The following is a 16,958-nucleotide window of genomic DNA, read 5'->3' on the forward strand; positions in this document are numbered from 1 at the left end:
ATATTGTCATTAAAATAGGTATTAAGTCTGCAATTCTTAAGATTTTATGAAACCTTCTCAAATACAGGGAAAATGTATCCACTACTTCTCTGAATTTAAGAACGTGAAATTGAAGGAATAGCCTTCAGTTTTGAAAAATAATTTGATAAGCTTTTATCAAGTCATTTGAATTTCAAGAAATAGAAATTCATTCTTAAATTGAGGTCTTCCTGAAAAAAAACCTATATGATTGTAAGAAAAACTTTAATATGTAATGAAGAAATAAGTTTTTACTGTATGACTGCATAAACTCATCTCAAAGTTACCAAGCTTATTATTATGTATGCCAGACGCATGTTTCAACTAAACAAGACTCATCAGTGATGTTTGGATCAAAATAGTTAATGAATAGCTGCGCCACGAGCGCATGATACGCCCGTCGTCTTGTGTGTGAGGTTTTATGCAATAATCATAAATCATTTCTGAGATACGGCGCGACATGTGAAAACCCCCCTTTTTTTATAAAAAAAATCAATAATTCTAAAATAAAATTTTGAATCGTCACCAAAAAGTATACAGATCTTAAGATTAATATAACTAAGAAGTGTGTAAAGTTTTAAGCAATAATCATAAATCGTTTTTGAGATACGAAGCGACATGTGAAAAAAACACCCCCCTGTTTTAGTTACAAAGTCCTGCAACTCAAAAAGTTTTAATCTTATTTTCACCAAAAAGTATAGCCCTTTCCGATAACTAGGTTATCTTTCCTGAAATTTGGAACTCTCCTGTGAAAGGAGATAGTGGTAAAAGTACTTCCGGTAGGTACCCGGCAAATTGAAACGTAACTGGTTGCACGGCAGATAAAGTCAGAATATAGCGAGATATAGTCATGGGAAAACTATATTGTTGTGCTACAAATTGTCATAACTATAGTGGCAAAAGCGTAAATGGCAATACTGTGACTTTACATAGGTTTCCTGTACACAGAAGACACAAATCTATATGGCAATGCCGTGTCAGTCGCAAACAATGGAAGCCAACAAGTTGTTCCAGACTTTGTTCAGAGCATTTCATAACCAAGAGAGGTCCAACAAAAGATCATCCATTGCCTTCAATATTTGACCACAAGATATTTAAGACAACAAACGTAAGTATTTGTTTTTATTTCTAAACACTTTTAAAAAGTTTTATTGTGTGTTTTTAAAAGGTGTCGGAAGTTCAACATATACATGTCTATAAATCATTTGTTTTAAGTGTTTTTAAGAAATTATTTAAAAGTTTTTGTTACAATACTGGTGTGATTTATTATAATTTCATGTGTGTATATTATTTCTATGGCCATATCAGATGTTTAAAGGTGTCCAAAAACATACATGACATGTACAAAAAGTGTAATTTCATGTACATGATTTCCATTATCGTTTGCCCTTGGACTTTTATCCCTATCTTTTATTAGCCGGCAGCATACACCGACCCAATTGAAAGAATAAGAAAAGCATGTATCATATGGTTCTCTTTTTTGGTGCCTACACCATGTACAATAATTAATATTGACACATCCTGAACTCTTGGAAATTGATTTTTAAAAGTTTAGACATGCCATTTCATGTCAGGAATCTCTCAAGAAATTGTTAAATATGTGGTCCATTCGTGTATATATATTATATGTATATCAATTACTCAAAATATCTTCTTTTTTTTTCTTTATTTAAAGCATATTTTTGTATTTGTATTCCATGCCTTTATATATGTGTATTTAATCCTTTAATAAATTAGCAGTCTTTTGCTTCATATATCTGATTTGCCCTTTTTTTTTTTTTTAGTTTGATTCATCTTTTAAAGAATTTGAAGAAAACAAGGATTGTACTGAATATGAAGCAGATCATGATATCATTTGTGATGGAAACGAAGAGGCAAATAATGACCTAGCTGATGACCCAAGTAAACATTTTTTCACTGTTGACAATCCTTCTACTATAAATACTTCTGTCATGTTGAACGATTACTGTGGTTATATTGATCCGTCACATATCAGCTCTAAACTTAATCAGGAAACACAATGCGAAAATACATGTACTGGTATTTTAAATGACACTAGTTCACAGACTGATACTTTAACAACAGAAAAAGAAAACAAACCTTATATACTGTATTCCCTATCACGGATGCTGAAGTTAACACTACACTGCCATTTTTAGCTATTGAAGATCTCAGTAGTGAGGAAGTAACATTTTATACAGGTTTACCTTATAAGCCGACATTTTATTTATTGTATGAACATATAATGTCAAATAGAAAAACTGTTGACCCAGAAACTGGAGGTAGACCTCAAAAACTTAGAGGTGTAGATGAATTTTTTATGGTTCTTATGAGATTGCGTCTGGGTTTACTTACTCAGGATTTGGCACGCCGTTTTAATGTTTCAGTTTCAACTTGTAGTAAAATATTTAACAAATGGATTGACCTGATGTATGAACATTTAAATTTCCTTGTTGCCTGGCCTGATAGAGAAACTGTCAAATGTAATATGCCTGACAGTTTTAAAAGGAGGTATCCAAATTGTCGTGTAATTGTAGATTGTACTGAAATATTCACAGAAACGCCACAGTCATTATCTAATAAAGGAAGAATGTATTCTGACTACAAGTCACATATGACATGGAAAGTTTTAATAGGAATAAGCCCGAATGGTGTGATTACTCATGTATCTGACCTTTGGTCAGGTAGTATATCAGATAAACAAATAACAAAATCTAGTGGTCTTATTGACAAGTGTGAACCAGGTGATGCAATAATGGGGGATAAAGGATTTCTTATTTCTGACATGTGTACTCCGAAAGGAATTTATCTCATAGTACCACCAACCAAAAAAAATGGCAAATTGACAAAACATGAAGTTGAAAAAACAAGGAGGATAGCTAATCTTAGAATACATGTGGAGCGTGCCATGGAAAGAATTAAAAACTTTCGTATTATACAAGGAGTTATGCCAATTTCTATGTCAGAAAAAGTATCAAAGATTGTATTTATTGTTTGTGCTCTTTGCAATTTGCTTCCACCTCTTATTCAACAATAAGTTATAATTGTTTCACTTTGTAAATACAATCATTGTCACACGATTGTTTAGCATTGATAAGGATTATGTAGTCAAACAGTTTTCACTCTGTCCTTCTGTCTGTCAACAATTTTCGAAAACACAAAAACTCCAAAAGTATATATTAATGTTTATTTATGACCCCAAATGAAATTTTTGTTGTTTACATATGTATAATAAGCATGATTAACAAGGAATAAATTAATTTCAACATGATACAATTAAACGTTTTTCAGCATGGATTCATAGTATGTTGATTTTATAACACAAAGAGATGTGTTGTGATAGCCAATGAGAAAACTATGCACCAGAGAACCAATAACGTGTAGTTTGCCTTGAGAACTTCGAAAAAAAAATCCATACACCATACATGTACCAAGCTAAAACAGGTTTGACAACAAAATGTAAAACAAATCAAAAGAGAAAACCACTGGTTAAAATTTGTTTCATAAGGTAATACATGTACATGTATGAATAAAAGGATTTATGGTTTATACATCTTTGACACAGCAATCATGCTGTCCTAATATCGGTCACTGTACTTCACAGAATGTTTACAGCTTATTTACATGTGAAGCACACCATGGTGAAAGTCTTGTTTTAGTGTTGGGATAATATGAACCATCATTTGCAAATTACAATGTATAGCGTAGGCTACAGATTTTGAGTGTTCATTCAGGAATAAATTTCAGATATCTGACGTGACTTTCAGGTTCACCCATTCTCAGACTTTTCTAATTCACTTTGGAGTCAATTACATTTTGATGGGTACCAATTTTTATGGATTAATGAAACTTGTCTTTCCTCTGGATATTTGATTGTGGTTTTGATAAAGCCTGCATACAAGCCTTTTAATATTTTTTTTTTTATTTGATCATTTAAATTCATGATTTTACCTTCACAAATTGCAAGAAAATTTGTATACAACAATAAAGAATGAATCCACAGTAATTAATATGACTTTTTTTGTGTGCATTTAAGAAATACTATTAGAAAAGATAACTAAATTTTAATGTGTGGACTCGCAACTGCCATGATTTTTTTGGACTAGAAATATATAAATATAAACAGGTATGTAAATGTACATGTCTCTTATTCACGTGTTAAAGTAACTTGATGAACTAAAGCACTTGAAATTTTAAAACCATAAAATATCTCCTGTTCAAATACATTGTTGCACATTAAACGACTAATCAGAGAGAAGTTAATTGTACAATTTCAGCCTTCGTTTTACACGGCTTGTAAATAGTTCTGGTATGATGGCACTAGAGAAAAATGCATTTAACTTAGGTAACATGATGTTTTCCCAAAGTTCTTTGTCCCAGTCTATTGTTTCAAACTCCATCCCTTTATTGGTCCAAACAACGAAATGGCACCATGTGCGTTTAGTTATTGCTAGTTGTCCCTGCACTTGGTAGTAATATGAATGATTACGTTTAAGTCTTAAACGGCCAAGACTATCCACTTCACAAAAAAAATTGCTCTGTCTTGCAGCTTCTAACGGATGCAAGTCTCTTAGGGCATAAGGACATTTTACCTCAATCACACCATGATATGGTTTACAATGCGGACAATAAATTAATCCATCAGGAGTAGCACCCAAATGAGGCAAATGTTCATTTATAATGACACCATTTTGTGTAGCTGTGAGTGGTGGATGACTCTCCCTTACACGAATGAGATAGCTATCAATAGCTATTTGTTCATGATCTCTGCCCCAGCTGATTGCTGCATTTGTGAAAGATGGTGTGTACTCCAAAAGATACTTAATTAGGTTGTCAGGTTCAGTGTCTGCCTTTCTCCTGACTATGTTCCCAAATTTTGATGCTGTTAGGCGCCCTCTACGCACCTGTTTCCATAGAGGGTTTTTGTGTTGCTCTCTTGTAGCCATTTCAATTTTACTGCATTCATCTTTCGTAATTTTTAAACTATCAAAATAGGATGAAAAATGTTGAACACATTCAATACTTGAAATATCAACTGAATCCATGTATGAAAAGTTTATATTATGCAGTTTTGGCAATGTTGATACATTTGTACAAGTTTCAGAAGCTGAAGTTTGAGGAAAGTTCTTCAACCATCCTGCATCAGGGTTTACATTCATAAGTCTTTCCTTAAAACTCTGAATTACTGGAGTTGACAGATCTTTAGAGAAAGATGCATTAAGACTGTAAAGGGAAACTTTTCTATCAGGAGACTTAAATTTATTGAATACCATTTCTTGCGATTTTTTAGGAGACAAGTTTCTGTTGCGTTGCTTTATCCATTCACAAGCCTTTGAGGTTGGTGCAATCTTTCCAGAATATTTCTGCTGTGTAATGTCTGCTATGCCATACAGAAGGGCTGCAATGTGATTACAGGATTCTCCAGCCCTGAAAAAAAATTCTTTATCAATACTTGTAGTCAAATAGCTATAAAAACAAACGAAAAAATAGTTGAAACACTTTAAAATAATGGTGTTACCATAATAAGAGCTCTTGCTAAGGCCAGAACATGGAATAAACCAAAAAACTTCAGTGAAGGATCTAGATTCTAAAGGGACACACCAGAAATTCATAGTTTGCAATGTGAAGGGTATCTATAAAAATGTGAAATATTTAATGAACCATTAAATATCCAAGGGTCCAAAATGCATTCTAAATAAATATAATGTCTGTGGTGTTGCGAATAAGGAAACTTTATTAACATTAATTTATTGGAATTAGATTAGGGATAGGCAGTGAATGTACATGTAGGTAAAAAAAAATAAGCTTGCTTCTACATTGTAAGAATGGTTATTATTTTTACTGTCATGCTCTAATTTATGATTTTTAAGTACATGTAATCATTTCATGTTGCTTTAAATAATTATCAGTTGATCATTAATTAAAGATATCACAGTGTTGACATGATTTAATTTAATTCACAACATGAACCTTGATTGTGAAAATTTGTCCAAAAACACATGTTCTACCTATGACCATATAATCTAATTGACACCTATAAGATAATCTTGATTGGTTCAGTATATTAATTTATTACAGGAAAACCTGCCATTTTACAGGTACAAAATGTAGTCTGTCTGCACAGCTTGGTCTTGTTACCAGCTGATAACAGGAAATAATATAGTGTCAATGAAATTGAATATGATTATTTGATCAAAAATAAAATGAGACAAAAAAAAAAGGTCATTTATTATGTGTGTAATTAAATTTTTTTTATATTGTTTAGTGAATTTAACTCCATGTAGACCTTAAAAAAAAGCAATACCAAAAATGTATGTAAAATTACTCAAATGGTAAAATAAAAAAAAAAATCCAATCAAATTCAAATTACTTAATTTGGGAATAATCATACTAAGTCAAAAATCGAAATAATTGAACTAAGAGATTAAAATCATTAAACTCTCTTTATATATTTTTACTGATCCGTTTTTACATTACCAGATCTACAAAATAAAAATGTCTTATTTCTAGCAGTAGTATTTTTTTAAATAAGAATTAAATGCATGTGATGCACTAACAAATCAATTTTTGCTTTATATTGACGATTGTTCATAGATTTTGCAAAAAAAAACTATTTTAAAGAGACTTACCCTGCTACACAGTTACACTCTGCATTATGAACCCTCCCAGTAACTTTAGACAAAAACACCCAAGTCTGGTATGCTGGCTTCTTTTTCTTATCCTTTGTTGGGATAGACGGGAGACAGTGGCACTTGATAATGCAGTGGGAGCACTTTGCAGATATTTGGTGGCACTTTATGTCAGAAATGTGTCCTTCCTGATAAAAAACCTTTGCCTTCAGTTGCCGTCTAGCTCCCATTTCACTGGCATCGTAGGACCTATGTCTACTAAGCACTAAAAAGTTATACAGTTCTTTATGCGTGAAGTCCGGAAATTGGTCACAGTTAGAAGACCAACCTTCTTTTAATTCTGACGGACTTGGTAAATTTTCACCTAATGGCGTGAGAAGAGGCGACTTAATATCATCCAGCACTCGGGGTGCATTATTGTTTATGTCAAGGCCCAGGGCTTTAGCTCCTTTTGCCCGCTCTATTAATTCGGGCTTATTTCCGAAAGTTGGCTGGTTACACTTCTTCAGAAAATCCTGTAACTCTTTCTTTTTCCAAGTACTAAAGTCACTTTCCATTGCTATCTCAAAAAACTGTCCTGTCTCACGTATGTATCGATATATAATAAACTAGTAACTGATGGATGGGGGGTTGTTAGGAACGCTGGTAGGTTGTACCTACCGGAAGCAATAAATCTCCGATAGCGGAGAACGCCTAAAGGGAAATAACCTAGTTATCGGAAAGGGCTATACAGATCATTTGATCACCATAAGAAACAACAATGTAAAGTTTCATGAAATTTGGATAAGTCGCTCTCAAGTTACGGTGCGACATGTGGACGCCGGACAGACGGACATTTGTATACCATAATACGTCCCGTCAAAATTTTGACGGGCGTATAAAAAGCCAAATCAAGTAACAAGTTGAAGAGCATTGAGGACCAAGCAATTAGAGAATTATGCCAAATATGGCTAAGGTAATTCTATCTTATCTTGTAAGATATATAAACAGGCCTATACCTATATCTACTACAAAAAGATATACCTCTTCCAAGTTCGTCAATTATAATCAAAGATTTGTCTGTTGAGTTCTGTACAATGTAGTTAATTTCTCTCATCTGAAAAATAAGTACCTTTCTTAATCAAATTAATATAGAGCAGGTTTATAGTAGACACAAATTGAAAGACAATTCTTCATATAAGATATTTGTTGTTACTTTCAATACATATATACATTTTATTCATATAGCAATATACCGGTACCTCATTTAAATATGCTTGTAATATATTCGACAAGAATCTTAGTATGAAATATCTACTGTCTTTATTTCTTCTGTTTTAATTTTGTCCCCACTCTTTACATTACAACATATAAGTCAATAATATCTGGTCAATATTTCCAATATTTTCTAGTCTTAATTAATTTTTTTTGCTGTTCTTGCTGTTATTATGTTTCATTGAAATTTTATAATTTGCTATTTGCGTAATCCTAAATTGACCTTGACCTTTCTCCTATACCAACCTCAACCATAAATGTGGAGGAGTTAGTTTCCATGTCATCATCACTACCAATCCTAGAAAAGATCTGATTGGTTATTCTAAATGAGGCGTAGTCTGCAGGAACGTAGGATCCAATCTGTGCCATGATCTGAAGCATTGCAATCTGACGTAGGTATGTGCTCTTACCACTCTGTAAGTATGAACAATATGGTAACTGGTATAAAATCAATTATAGGCTTTAATTACAATGTACTGGTTACATCATGGGTTTTGGTTACATTGAAATACACAAAGATATATAAAATAGTTTTTTCCAATATTTGATAAATCCATATTCCTTATCTCTTTGCATGTTTTATGATTTTTATTCATAATACAATATGTAGAGTAGTTTCAAATTGGAAGCACCTTCATAAACAAGTTGCAAAGCAGATAAATTATTTACTTATTTTCCTGTGTTGATGCCATTCAAGTGGTAACTCAGAAGTTGTTAACATGATATATTACATAGTGTAGCATTCTTCTTTTTTCATTGGTTATTACAATCACATGATTCAAAGGATATTCCATGTAACTGAAGCCTTGATTCTATTTTTAAGTTTATTGACGCTATGTTTCTATTTATAAAAATATTGACGCTATATCTCTAAATTTAGATCCGGATATAAGCCGTTCCAGTCCAAAATTACTCTCCACCACAGAAAGAACATTGAAGCCAATTTCAATAATACACTATTTACATATGTAGTATATAAATTAAGGACTTTCACTCAGTCCATACTAAATATATATGGACCTATTAGATTACATTGATCCTGGGACTTCGTCCTCGGTCAATATAATATGAACAGGTTCATATATAATGTAGTGACCAAATCTAAATTCCATAACTGATAACTATGTTCTACTGTATAAATCAAACAAACATAAGACACTATAACAATGATAGAGTGGTACTAACCATATTAGGTCCTGTTATAACAATAAAGTTGCTGTCATCAGATGCATACTACAAATATAAAAAGATTAAAGGTTTCTATTCATAAAATACTAACATTCACAGGGGTTAACTGAAAGCAAAGAGTACTAGTTTAAACCACTACAAATTTTGTGCCTGTCTAGCCATCTAGCCAAAATATTGTTCTTTGTTACTAGTCTTGGTCTGCTTTCTCTCTTCTATATGTTAGTTGTTGGTTGTTGGTTGAATATTGTTATTTATTGCTAGTCTTTGTCAGCGTTTTTACTTCTTCAAGTTGGTTGTTGGTTGGTGCAGTTTAGTTACATATATTAACTTTTTATTTGTTTATTACTAATTATTTTACTTTTGTTTGTTATTTTACAAACATTTAAGCATGTACATTGTCACAAGGTGACTTTATTTACTCGTATATGTATAGTTATTTTGGTTGATGTATTCTATTTCAATTTGCAGACCGTCAGTATCTTATAAATTGTATATTCTGCAAACTACAGTGTATAATGCATGTCCACATTTTACATCTAATTAATTAGGTGGTGTCCACTTTTTACTTGGGCATTTACCTGTAAACTCGTCGAACGGGTTGAGTATCACGTGATACCTGTTCTTGATGAGCTGAGTATTCATTATCAGGTAACACCTTAACGAGTGAAGGTGTGGCTGGTGTATATATGTTTAAAATTTAGTTTGCAATGTGGCGTGGATGCACTCACTGGATTTCTGAGGTAGGATTCAATTTATTCTTATTGTTAATATTTATTCGTGCTAAAATGTTCAGTTTTCTGCAACAATGCAAATATATGATATTTATTTACATTTCAATTTCTGACATTGTAATTTTATCAACGAAATAAGTTAATTAATGTTCTATATAATGATAGTTTAGAACATGTGTATGCTTCCGCCTATAGTAAATAAGTGATTATCGAAACAGTTAGTATTTTATGTAACTTTGCTTACGATAATGCAATGGTGTATGTATCTCCATAAGTATGTAAAGCAATATGCAAAGTATGTATATTCAGCGTTAAAGCTATATATTGTGTGAAGTAATTGTATAATGGCATTATACGACATAGTCAAGTATGTGACATGTAACGTAAGGCATTACGCGATATGCCATACTGTAAATTCAGAAATTATTGCGAAGTTTTTATTATTGCGAAAAATGCGACATGGTTATAATCGCAATAATTTAAACTCGCATTTTGAAATTTTTTATATAAATTAAACAGGATTTTTCTCAATATCGCAAAAATTGAAATCGCATTTTAGTCTAAAATGACAAAATCGCAATAATAAACGCACGCAATAATTTCTGAATTTACAGTAATTATTTATTGTGTAAAGTAAAGCATTAGTTAAGGTGCCGCAATCTTCTATAGATTGAATGCATAAGTAGTCGTACTTAGTATTGATAATACTGTGTGTAAAACATAAGCCTATTTATATGTCTTAAGTAAATTAAAGCATTATAACGTATACTATGTTTTTCGATAGGTCCCAGTCAGAGTGTTGAGTAGTATGATGTAGTTATTAGTATGTAGTTTGGAGATAAACAGCCAACAGTACAAGTAATAAGCCATCATACAAGTAATTACTTGTACAAAATGTTTGTAAAGTAATAACTTGCACAAAATATTAACATGTACACGACATATATACTGAAATGTAATAATTCTTATGAGTACTTAACATTGTAATTCTCATGTCGATTCAAAAGTTTTATCAAATCAATAAAAAATAATTGTAGTTTGAACAAAAAAGAACTGTACTTACTGTATTATTAGGTACAGGACTATCACAGCAGATCTTTTCTAGGATTGGATGTCTTCCCTGTTTGATAGCCAAAGTGTCCGTGAATTCTGGTCTCACTGTTTAAACAATAATATGTTATATTGAAATAAAAGCCTCTTTAAAAGTCTTATTTTATAATTGTTTTGACATTTAACAATCATGACAATCTGTGGGTAAATTTTTGGGATTTCAAACCAGTGCTAGGGGGCGTCTTAAACATGCAGTGAGGTGTGTTTTTTATCCGTGTTGAAGGCCTCGCTGTGAATCTGAGATAAAGAACAGCAATAAAAGCGCTGTTCCTTTGCTTTTTTGTGTTTTTTGCTGTGCATGTACTGATTATGTACCTTGGATGGATACCGCATATCGTTTCTTTTCTATTGGTTTGATTTTCAATATTATCAACATGAAATAGGACCATGATTTGGTGTGTATCTTATTATATTTCAGTCAACAAACCAATCAAATTATCTGTCATAATACATCTTTAAGGTTGTTATAATGAATGCAAGCTGTTGTCAGGTTGTTAAAAACTTTGACCATCAGCTTGACTAAGGGCCTTAATTCTAGTATACAAGTTGTCAATCTGGAAGTTTGCCTAGGTCATTCTGTGAGAGGATTCATTAGTGCAAGCGGGGAAATATTAATGCCATCTGAGATTTTAACAAGGATCGAGGAAGAGAAGCTTTATACCCCACTGATAATAGCCATAGACAATCAGTTTTGTTTTTCAAATGTGTACACAATTGGAAATTAAAACCCATGATTTCCAACTCAGTTGGAGTTATTTCCCTTTAACCAGTGGTAGAACACTGATTTTTTAAAGCTCTATAGTATTGATTTATGTTTGGGATACATACAAGATAATGACCTTTTTCTGCTGACAAGGCATCATCTGAGAACCAGAAATTTCATAACACATGGCCTTATCATTACACAGCGTGCAAGAGATAAGAAACACATCTAGCAGAACTACATATTACGGTCATCTATACCAATTAGAACTGTAAAAAAATTATAAAATCTTACAGTATGACTTACCATAATCAGACAGTGTACAACTGTTGGCAAAGGATAGTAACATGTCCAGCAGGGATACAGCTTCTGTTAGTTTGTATAGACAGCCAATCTGGTCTCTGATACTACCTAGAACCTCTTTTACCACTCTGTAAGACATAATGCAACAAGAGATATCTAATGATTTTATATCACTAGCATAACATAACATGCATAATGGGTATTGGAAATATCAGCTTTAACAAATAAAACTTCATGATGTACCTCAAGCAGTAAATGTAGGTCACAGTGACCAAAATACAGTTGAACAAGATTTAGGATTAAATTATGAAAAGTCAAGATATTGTCTATTAAAGTTTTAGGCAGAAGTTATTTTCATGTGAACCAGGTGACTTGTACATGTGATATGTCCTTGCAAATGTGAGTTTTTAAAAATAGTAAGGAAATATATTTTTCTAATTCTTAGTTGATTTTTCTTTTCTTTCTTTTCTACAACCAATTTTGTCACGATAAAAAGGCGACCATGCCTGATGACATCACATAGAAAGAACAAATATTTTTGCATATCATTGATGAATAAAGATAAAGTTTGCCTACATATTGTCTAAAATTCATTAGAGAAACAGATTCCACCAATTAATCTCTTGCAATACTAACTTTCTTCCCTCTTGACAATTAAATTCTAAATATTTAAAAAACTCTGCAAGCCTCAAAGCCTTGAAAATATAACTGTCTCAAGTGGAATATTTTATCACACTTGATGCAGTGGTAGAATCTATGAGACTCTGGAATGAAAAAAAAATAGTTAAGTTGTCAAAAAAGTGTATTTTATTAACATGTAGACCATTCCTTATAATCTGTTGAATTTTGTGTTTATTTAACTTTGGTCATATTGGCAATCATACCACATCTTCTTATTTTTATATTAAGGTAAATTGCACTAGTTCATGCCCGACACACAATGGTAAACATGGTAAATCTTTAAATAAATTACTTCTTCAAAAGGCATAAGCAAACTTTTACATTTTTTTAATTGATCTTGGAATTCACTGACTCTCATTATTCTCTTATGAAGAGGAGTGTAAACTTACATGTTAGTCATTAGATATATCTCATGGAGTGACTGTTTAATTCTGTCTGCAAAAAAATACAACATTCTGTCAAGTTAATAAATTTACCTTACAGAATCCATTGCAAATTAATCTAAACATATGAACATGATTAAATATAAAATGCAATAATACATTTGTCATATTAAAATGGATATAATTATTTCATTGGAAACCAAGGCCTAAACAAAAAAGCACATAAAACATAAAAAACAAGTGAAACTGTGAGCTACTGCTCACTGATGATATCCCCGCCCAAATACTTGACGGTAAACAGGAAGTTGTTGAGTGATGAATCTGAAAACGCATCACACGGTATAGCTGACATATATAAACCCTGAAACCAAATTTCAGAAATCCTTGTAGTGTATTTCCTGAGAAAGATGCGACAAAAAATATTCATTGGACGGACGGACTGACGGATGAATGGATGGATGGACGGATGGATGGACGGACGGACGAATGGACGGGCGGACGAATGGACGGACAGACTGACGGATGAATGGATGGATGGAAGGATGGATGGATGGATGGACGGACGGACGAATGGACGGACAGAGGTAAAACAGTATACCCCCACTTTTTTAAAGCGGGGGTATAAAAATCATTCAACCTGAAAAAAGTGGGTTTAATCAATTATGGCATGTAAACTACAACCATGTGTCTTATGATTACTGGAAAGTCATATTATATAACAAAAATTCTTTACAACAATCAAACAGGAGTAAAATTTGTACTGCCTTTTTTACAAGTCATAAATATATATCTATTTCAAAAGGATAGAACTATCTCCAATAATGTGAACATATTTTTTCTTTCTCAGCATGTGATCTTCTGTTGTTTTTTTGTGGAAACAAATGTAATCAAATAAATTTGGATGCTCCTTCTTATTTATTTACTGTTTTTTGGTGTGTTTTTTTTCTTTAACTTAAACACAACCACAGATCTACTGTTTACTTCTATGATAGCAAAAATCAATTTTTGAAATCAATGTTTGATATAAATGTGAAAACTCAGTAAATATCAATCATAAAAAGAGAACAGCTGAAAATAAACTAACAAAGAAAACCAAAGAAATTAATAAGAATTCAAACAGATTCAGGTTTTCTCACCATTTAATTTTATCTGTAATATAAATGATGGAAAAACATGTAAATAAAATGTACTTTCAGTTTAACAAGGTTGTACAAAAATCAATTATAAATACCAATCTTCATCTTCTTTATTGTATACTACTATGTTTAATCATTCAATTTACTTTATTCTATTTTTGTTGTTTCAAAACTAGTGCATGCCTTATTGCAGAAATTAACAAAAGATTTTTCTATCATACTTAATTTTACAGTTCATCTTTACATAGAAATTTCTAAAATTTAGAATCTCACATTTTATAATAAACTCACATTAATACAGCATATAAGAAAAAAACATACATGCCACATAATTCATACTTTCTTTGAAAGTATAAGACATATCTCACATACATATAATGTATTTGTATTGTAACCTTACTTTCTAATTGAGATTTATCCTGATAAATGGGAGATAATCCAATCTGAACCATGTTCCATCAACAATTACAAAATGCATTATACACCTAATACTAAAGTTAAGTAAACTTTATGTGGGGGCCTTTAATAGTTGATTATAGGGGGTGGGTTTAGCTCATTGTTGAAAGCTGTACATTGACCAATAGTTGCTTAATTTCACTTCATTTGGACTGTGTCAGATAGTTACCCATTGGTACTCATATCACATCGGCTTATTTCATATTATGTATTTATGTATAAGTTAAGTTGTTTGTGCAGGTTGTGTGTTTTTCTCTAATTGGAGATACATGTAACACGTACCAGATCTGCACATGTAAAACTAAGAGTGGTCCTCTGTTTGGTGACTTTCATAAATATCCCTGGTAGATTATCATCTTTATCTTTACTATACAACTGTATGTAAAATCCTCTAGTTGTGTTATAACTTGTCTTCAATGGCAGACAGTATTCTTCTGCTAACTGTTTTACCAAATCTGTTAAAACCATTAACAAGTACATTTAAGGATGTTCCCTGATCTTGTTTTTTATTTTGGAATCCTCTGGTTTCATCGATGCAGTGCAACCAAAATTTTTGCCCACTAACCCGAAAAAATCATCTGGTGGTAGAACTTATATTTTTCAATATAAATTTCTTTTACAATGATTGCTTCATGTAAGTTCATGTGGATGGTAAAAGGGATTTTTTTGTGAAATATTTTTACTTTCTGAGTTTTTCTGCTTTGTTTTGTGCAAAAAGGCTGAAATGCCTCATTCAAGCCATAAAACTGTTTTTCCTAGGCATATTTATATTCATCCCCCCTTTTATGTTTTTCTTTATAATGCAAAAAATTATTGAGGATGAACATATATACAAATGAACCAGTAATTATTCATTTACAATAGTATGCTAAATCACAATCAAACATGTTTAACCCCGACAAATTCTATAGGTGCCTGTCCCAAGTCAGGAGCCTGTAGTTCAGGAATTATCGTCGGTTCATAAGTTTTTTTTCCCTAAAAAGTGTTTTATAAATCAGGCTGTTAGTTTTCTCAATTGAATTGTTTCATATTTTTCATGTCGGGGCCTTTTATACAGTATGGGTTTTTTTCTTTGTTGAATGCCATACGGATGCCTCTAATTGCTTACATCCACTTCATTTGAAACTTGGTGGATAGTTGTCTCCTTGGCAATCATACCACTTCTCCTTATTTTCCTATATAGAAAAACCACTCATAAGTGTTTCTTTTAGGTGAAAACTGGACAACATAATGGGAGTTGTCACTGAATTATATCATAAGCACAATGACATAAATAAATAGTGACTCAAAATATCATGTAAGTGACGAGTCCATGACTTTTATTTCAGATTTTTTTTTCATATGCTTCCATGCATAATCTAGTTTCTAATAAACACCATTCTAATGTTCAAGCCTTTATGTATCAGTATTATATAAGATAATTTTCTATTGAATTATATACTAACTAGATACGTCATCCACAACTTCTGTGTAAGTTGTCCTAGCAACATCTAATAAACCTGAAATAAAACAAAAACAAGCAATGAGTATTAACAGAATCATGTGTTTTTCAACAACAGACAGGTTTTTATTTCCAATATCAAGTTTAAAAATCTAAGTTCTGCAATAAACACCTAATTTCTCACAAAGGTTAGCAAAAAAAGTGTGATTCCTTACTCTGCAAAGACAAATTATTTATGTGGTATGGTTTGGTAGAAATCTTGTTCTTTTCAATTCCTTAGGGTCAGTGATTTTGCTAGCGCTCGTCATTTTCGTCATTTACGAAACGGTTTCCAAAATGACGAAAATATTACAAATCAATTTCGTCACTTAAATTTGGAAAGTGTAAAAATATTTTCGTATGAAAATACTATAATTCTACCTGTCTCCATGTTTCTGACAAGTTTATGACCACTTTTGTTTATGACCCTCTGCTAATTAACATTTACAACAGGTGTTATAAGTTAATCCGTTAATTATAAACCTCATAATTGACCATCATAATAATTTTTCCCAGTAATATTTGCAGTTTGTCGTAGTTTCGTCAATATTGAACAGAATTGTTTTCCCCCGCAGCCGACTTGTTCGCATTTTAATTTCAATATTTCTCAAACGATCACAATTTGCAGTTCGTTTGTCGTAGTTTCGTCATTTGAACGTATTTTCGTCATATTTGATATAACTTTTCATCAAAAACTTTCGACAATTTCGATTAAAAAGATAGAACTTTATTCAAAACGTGTCAGAAATGTTTTCACGAGTCAAACAGGTGCTTCCTTTACTATGTCCTGCACATGCGTGAAAGTATTCCTGTGAATTTAAAGACACTAAATACGTAAAATATGAATTCATTTAGTATCAAATTCAACGAGAGAGACAAATATATA

The 16,958-nt window shown here is 31.9% G+C and overlaps 2 protein-coding genes and 1 long non-coding RNA gene across 3 annotated transcripts in view; 1 reads left to right on the plus strand and 2 right to left on the minus strand.

Annotated features, from left to right (window-relative positions):
- LOC127710476 (mutS protein homolog 4-like) overlaps window positions 1-16,958 on the minus strand; it is a 52,834-nt gene that overhangs the window by 6,690 nt on the left and 29,186 nt on the right. Inside the window, exons 13-21 of the mRNA XM_052216352.1 lie at window positions 16,038-16,091; window positions 14,875-15,047; window positions 14,137-14,149; window positions 13,007-13,052; window positions 11,940-12,064; window positions 10,884-10,978; window positions 9,087-9,134; window positions 8,148-8,315; window positions 7,671-7,743 (exon numbers count right to left, since the gene is read on the minus strand). Coding sequence (XP_052072312.1) covers window positions 7,671-7,743; window positions 8,148-8,315; window positions 9,087-9,134; window positions 10,884-10,978; window positions 11,940-12,064; window positions 13,007-13,052; window positions 14,137-14,149; window positions 14,875-15,047; window positions 16,038-16,091 — 795 coding nt within the window. The remainder of the gene's footprint in view (window positions 1-7,670; window positions 7,744-8,147; window positions 8,316-9,086; window positions 9,135-10,883; window positions 10,979-11,939; window positions 12,065-13,006; window positions 13,053-14,136; window positions 14,150-14,874; window positions 15,048-16,037; window positions 16,092-16,958) is intronic.
- Window positions 714-3,315, plus strand: LOC127710477 (uncharacterized). The gene is made up of 2 exons (XR_007986205.1): window positions 714-1,126; window positions 1,803-3,315. It is a non-coding gene; the product is annotated as an uncharacterized LOC127710477 (long non-coding RNA).
- LOC127710474 (uncharacterized) lies at window positions 4,196-7,371 on the minus strand. Its single transcript, XM_052216349.1, has 2 exons — window positions 6,648-7,371; window positions 4,196-5,445 (listed from the first exon to the last, which is right to left on the minus strand). The coding sequence occupies exons 1-2, from the start codon at window positions 7,202-7,204 to the stop codon at window positions 4,278-4,280; spliced, it is 1,725 nt and encodes a 574-aa protein (XP_052072309.1). The 5' UTR covers window positions 7,205-7,371; the 3' UTR covers window positions 4,196-4,277.

This window comes from Mytilus californianus, unplaced genomic scaffold (genome assembly GCF_021869535.1).
Source record: "Mytilus californianus isolate M0D057914Y unplaced genomic scaffold, xbMytCali1.0.p SCAF_8, whole genome shotgun sequence".
Lineage (NCBI taxonomy): Eukaryota > Metazoa > Mollusca > Bivalvia > Mytilida > Mytilidae > Mytilus > Mytilus californianus.

Coding starts and splice junctions, on each gene's coding strand:
- LOC127710474 (XM_052216349.1), bottom strand. CDS start 7,204: ATGGAAAGTGACTTTAGTACTTGGAAAAAGAAAGAGTTACAGGATTTT. Junction 5,446..6,647: donor GAGTGTAACTGTGTAGCAGG/GTAAGTCTCTTT, acceptor ATTTTTTTTCAG/GGCTGGAGAATCCTGTAATC.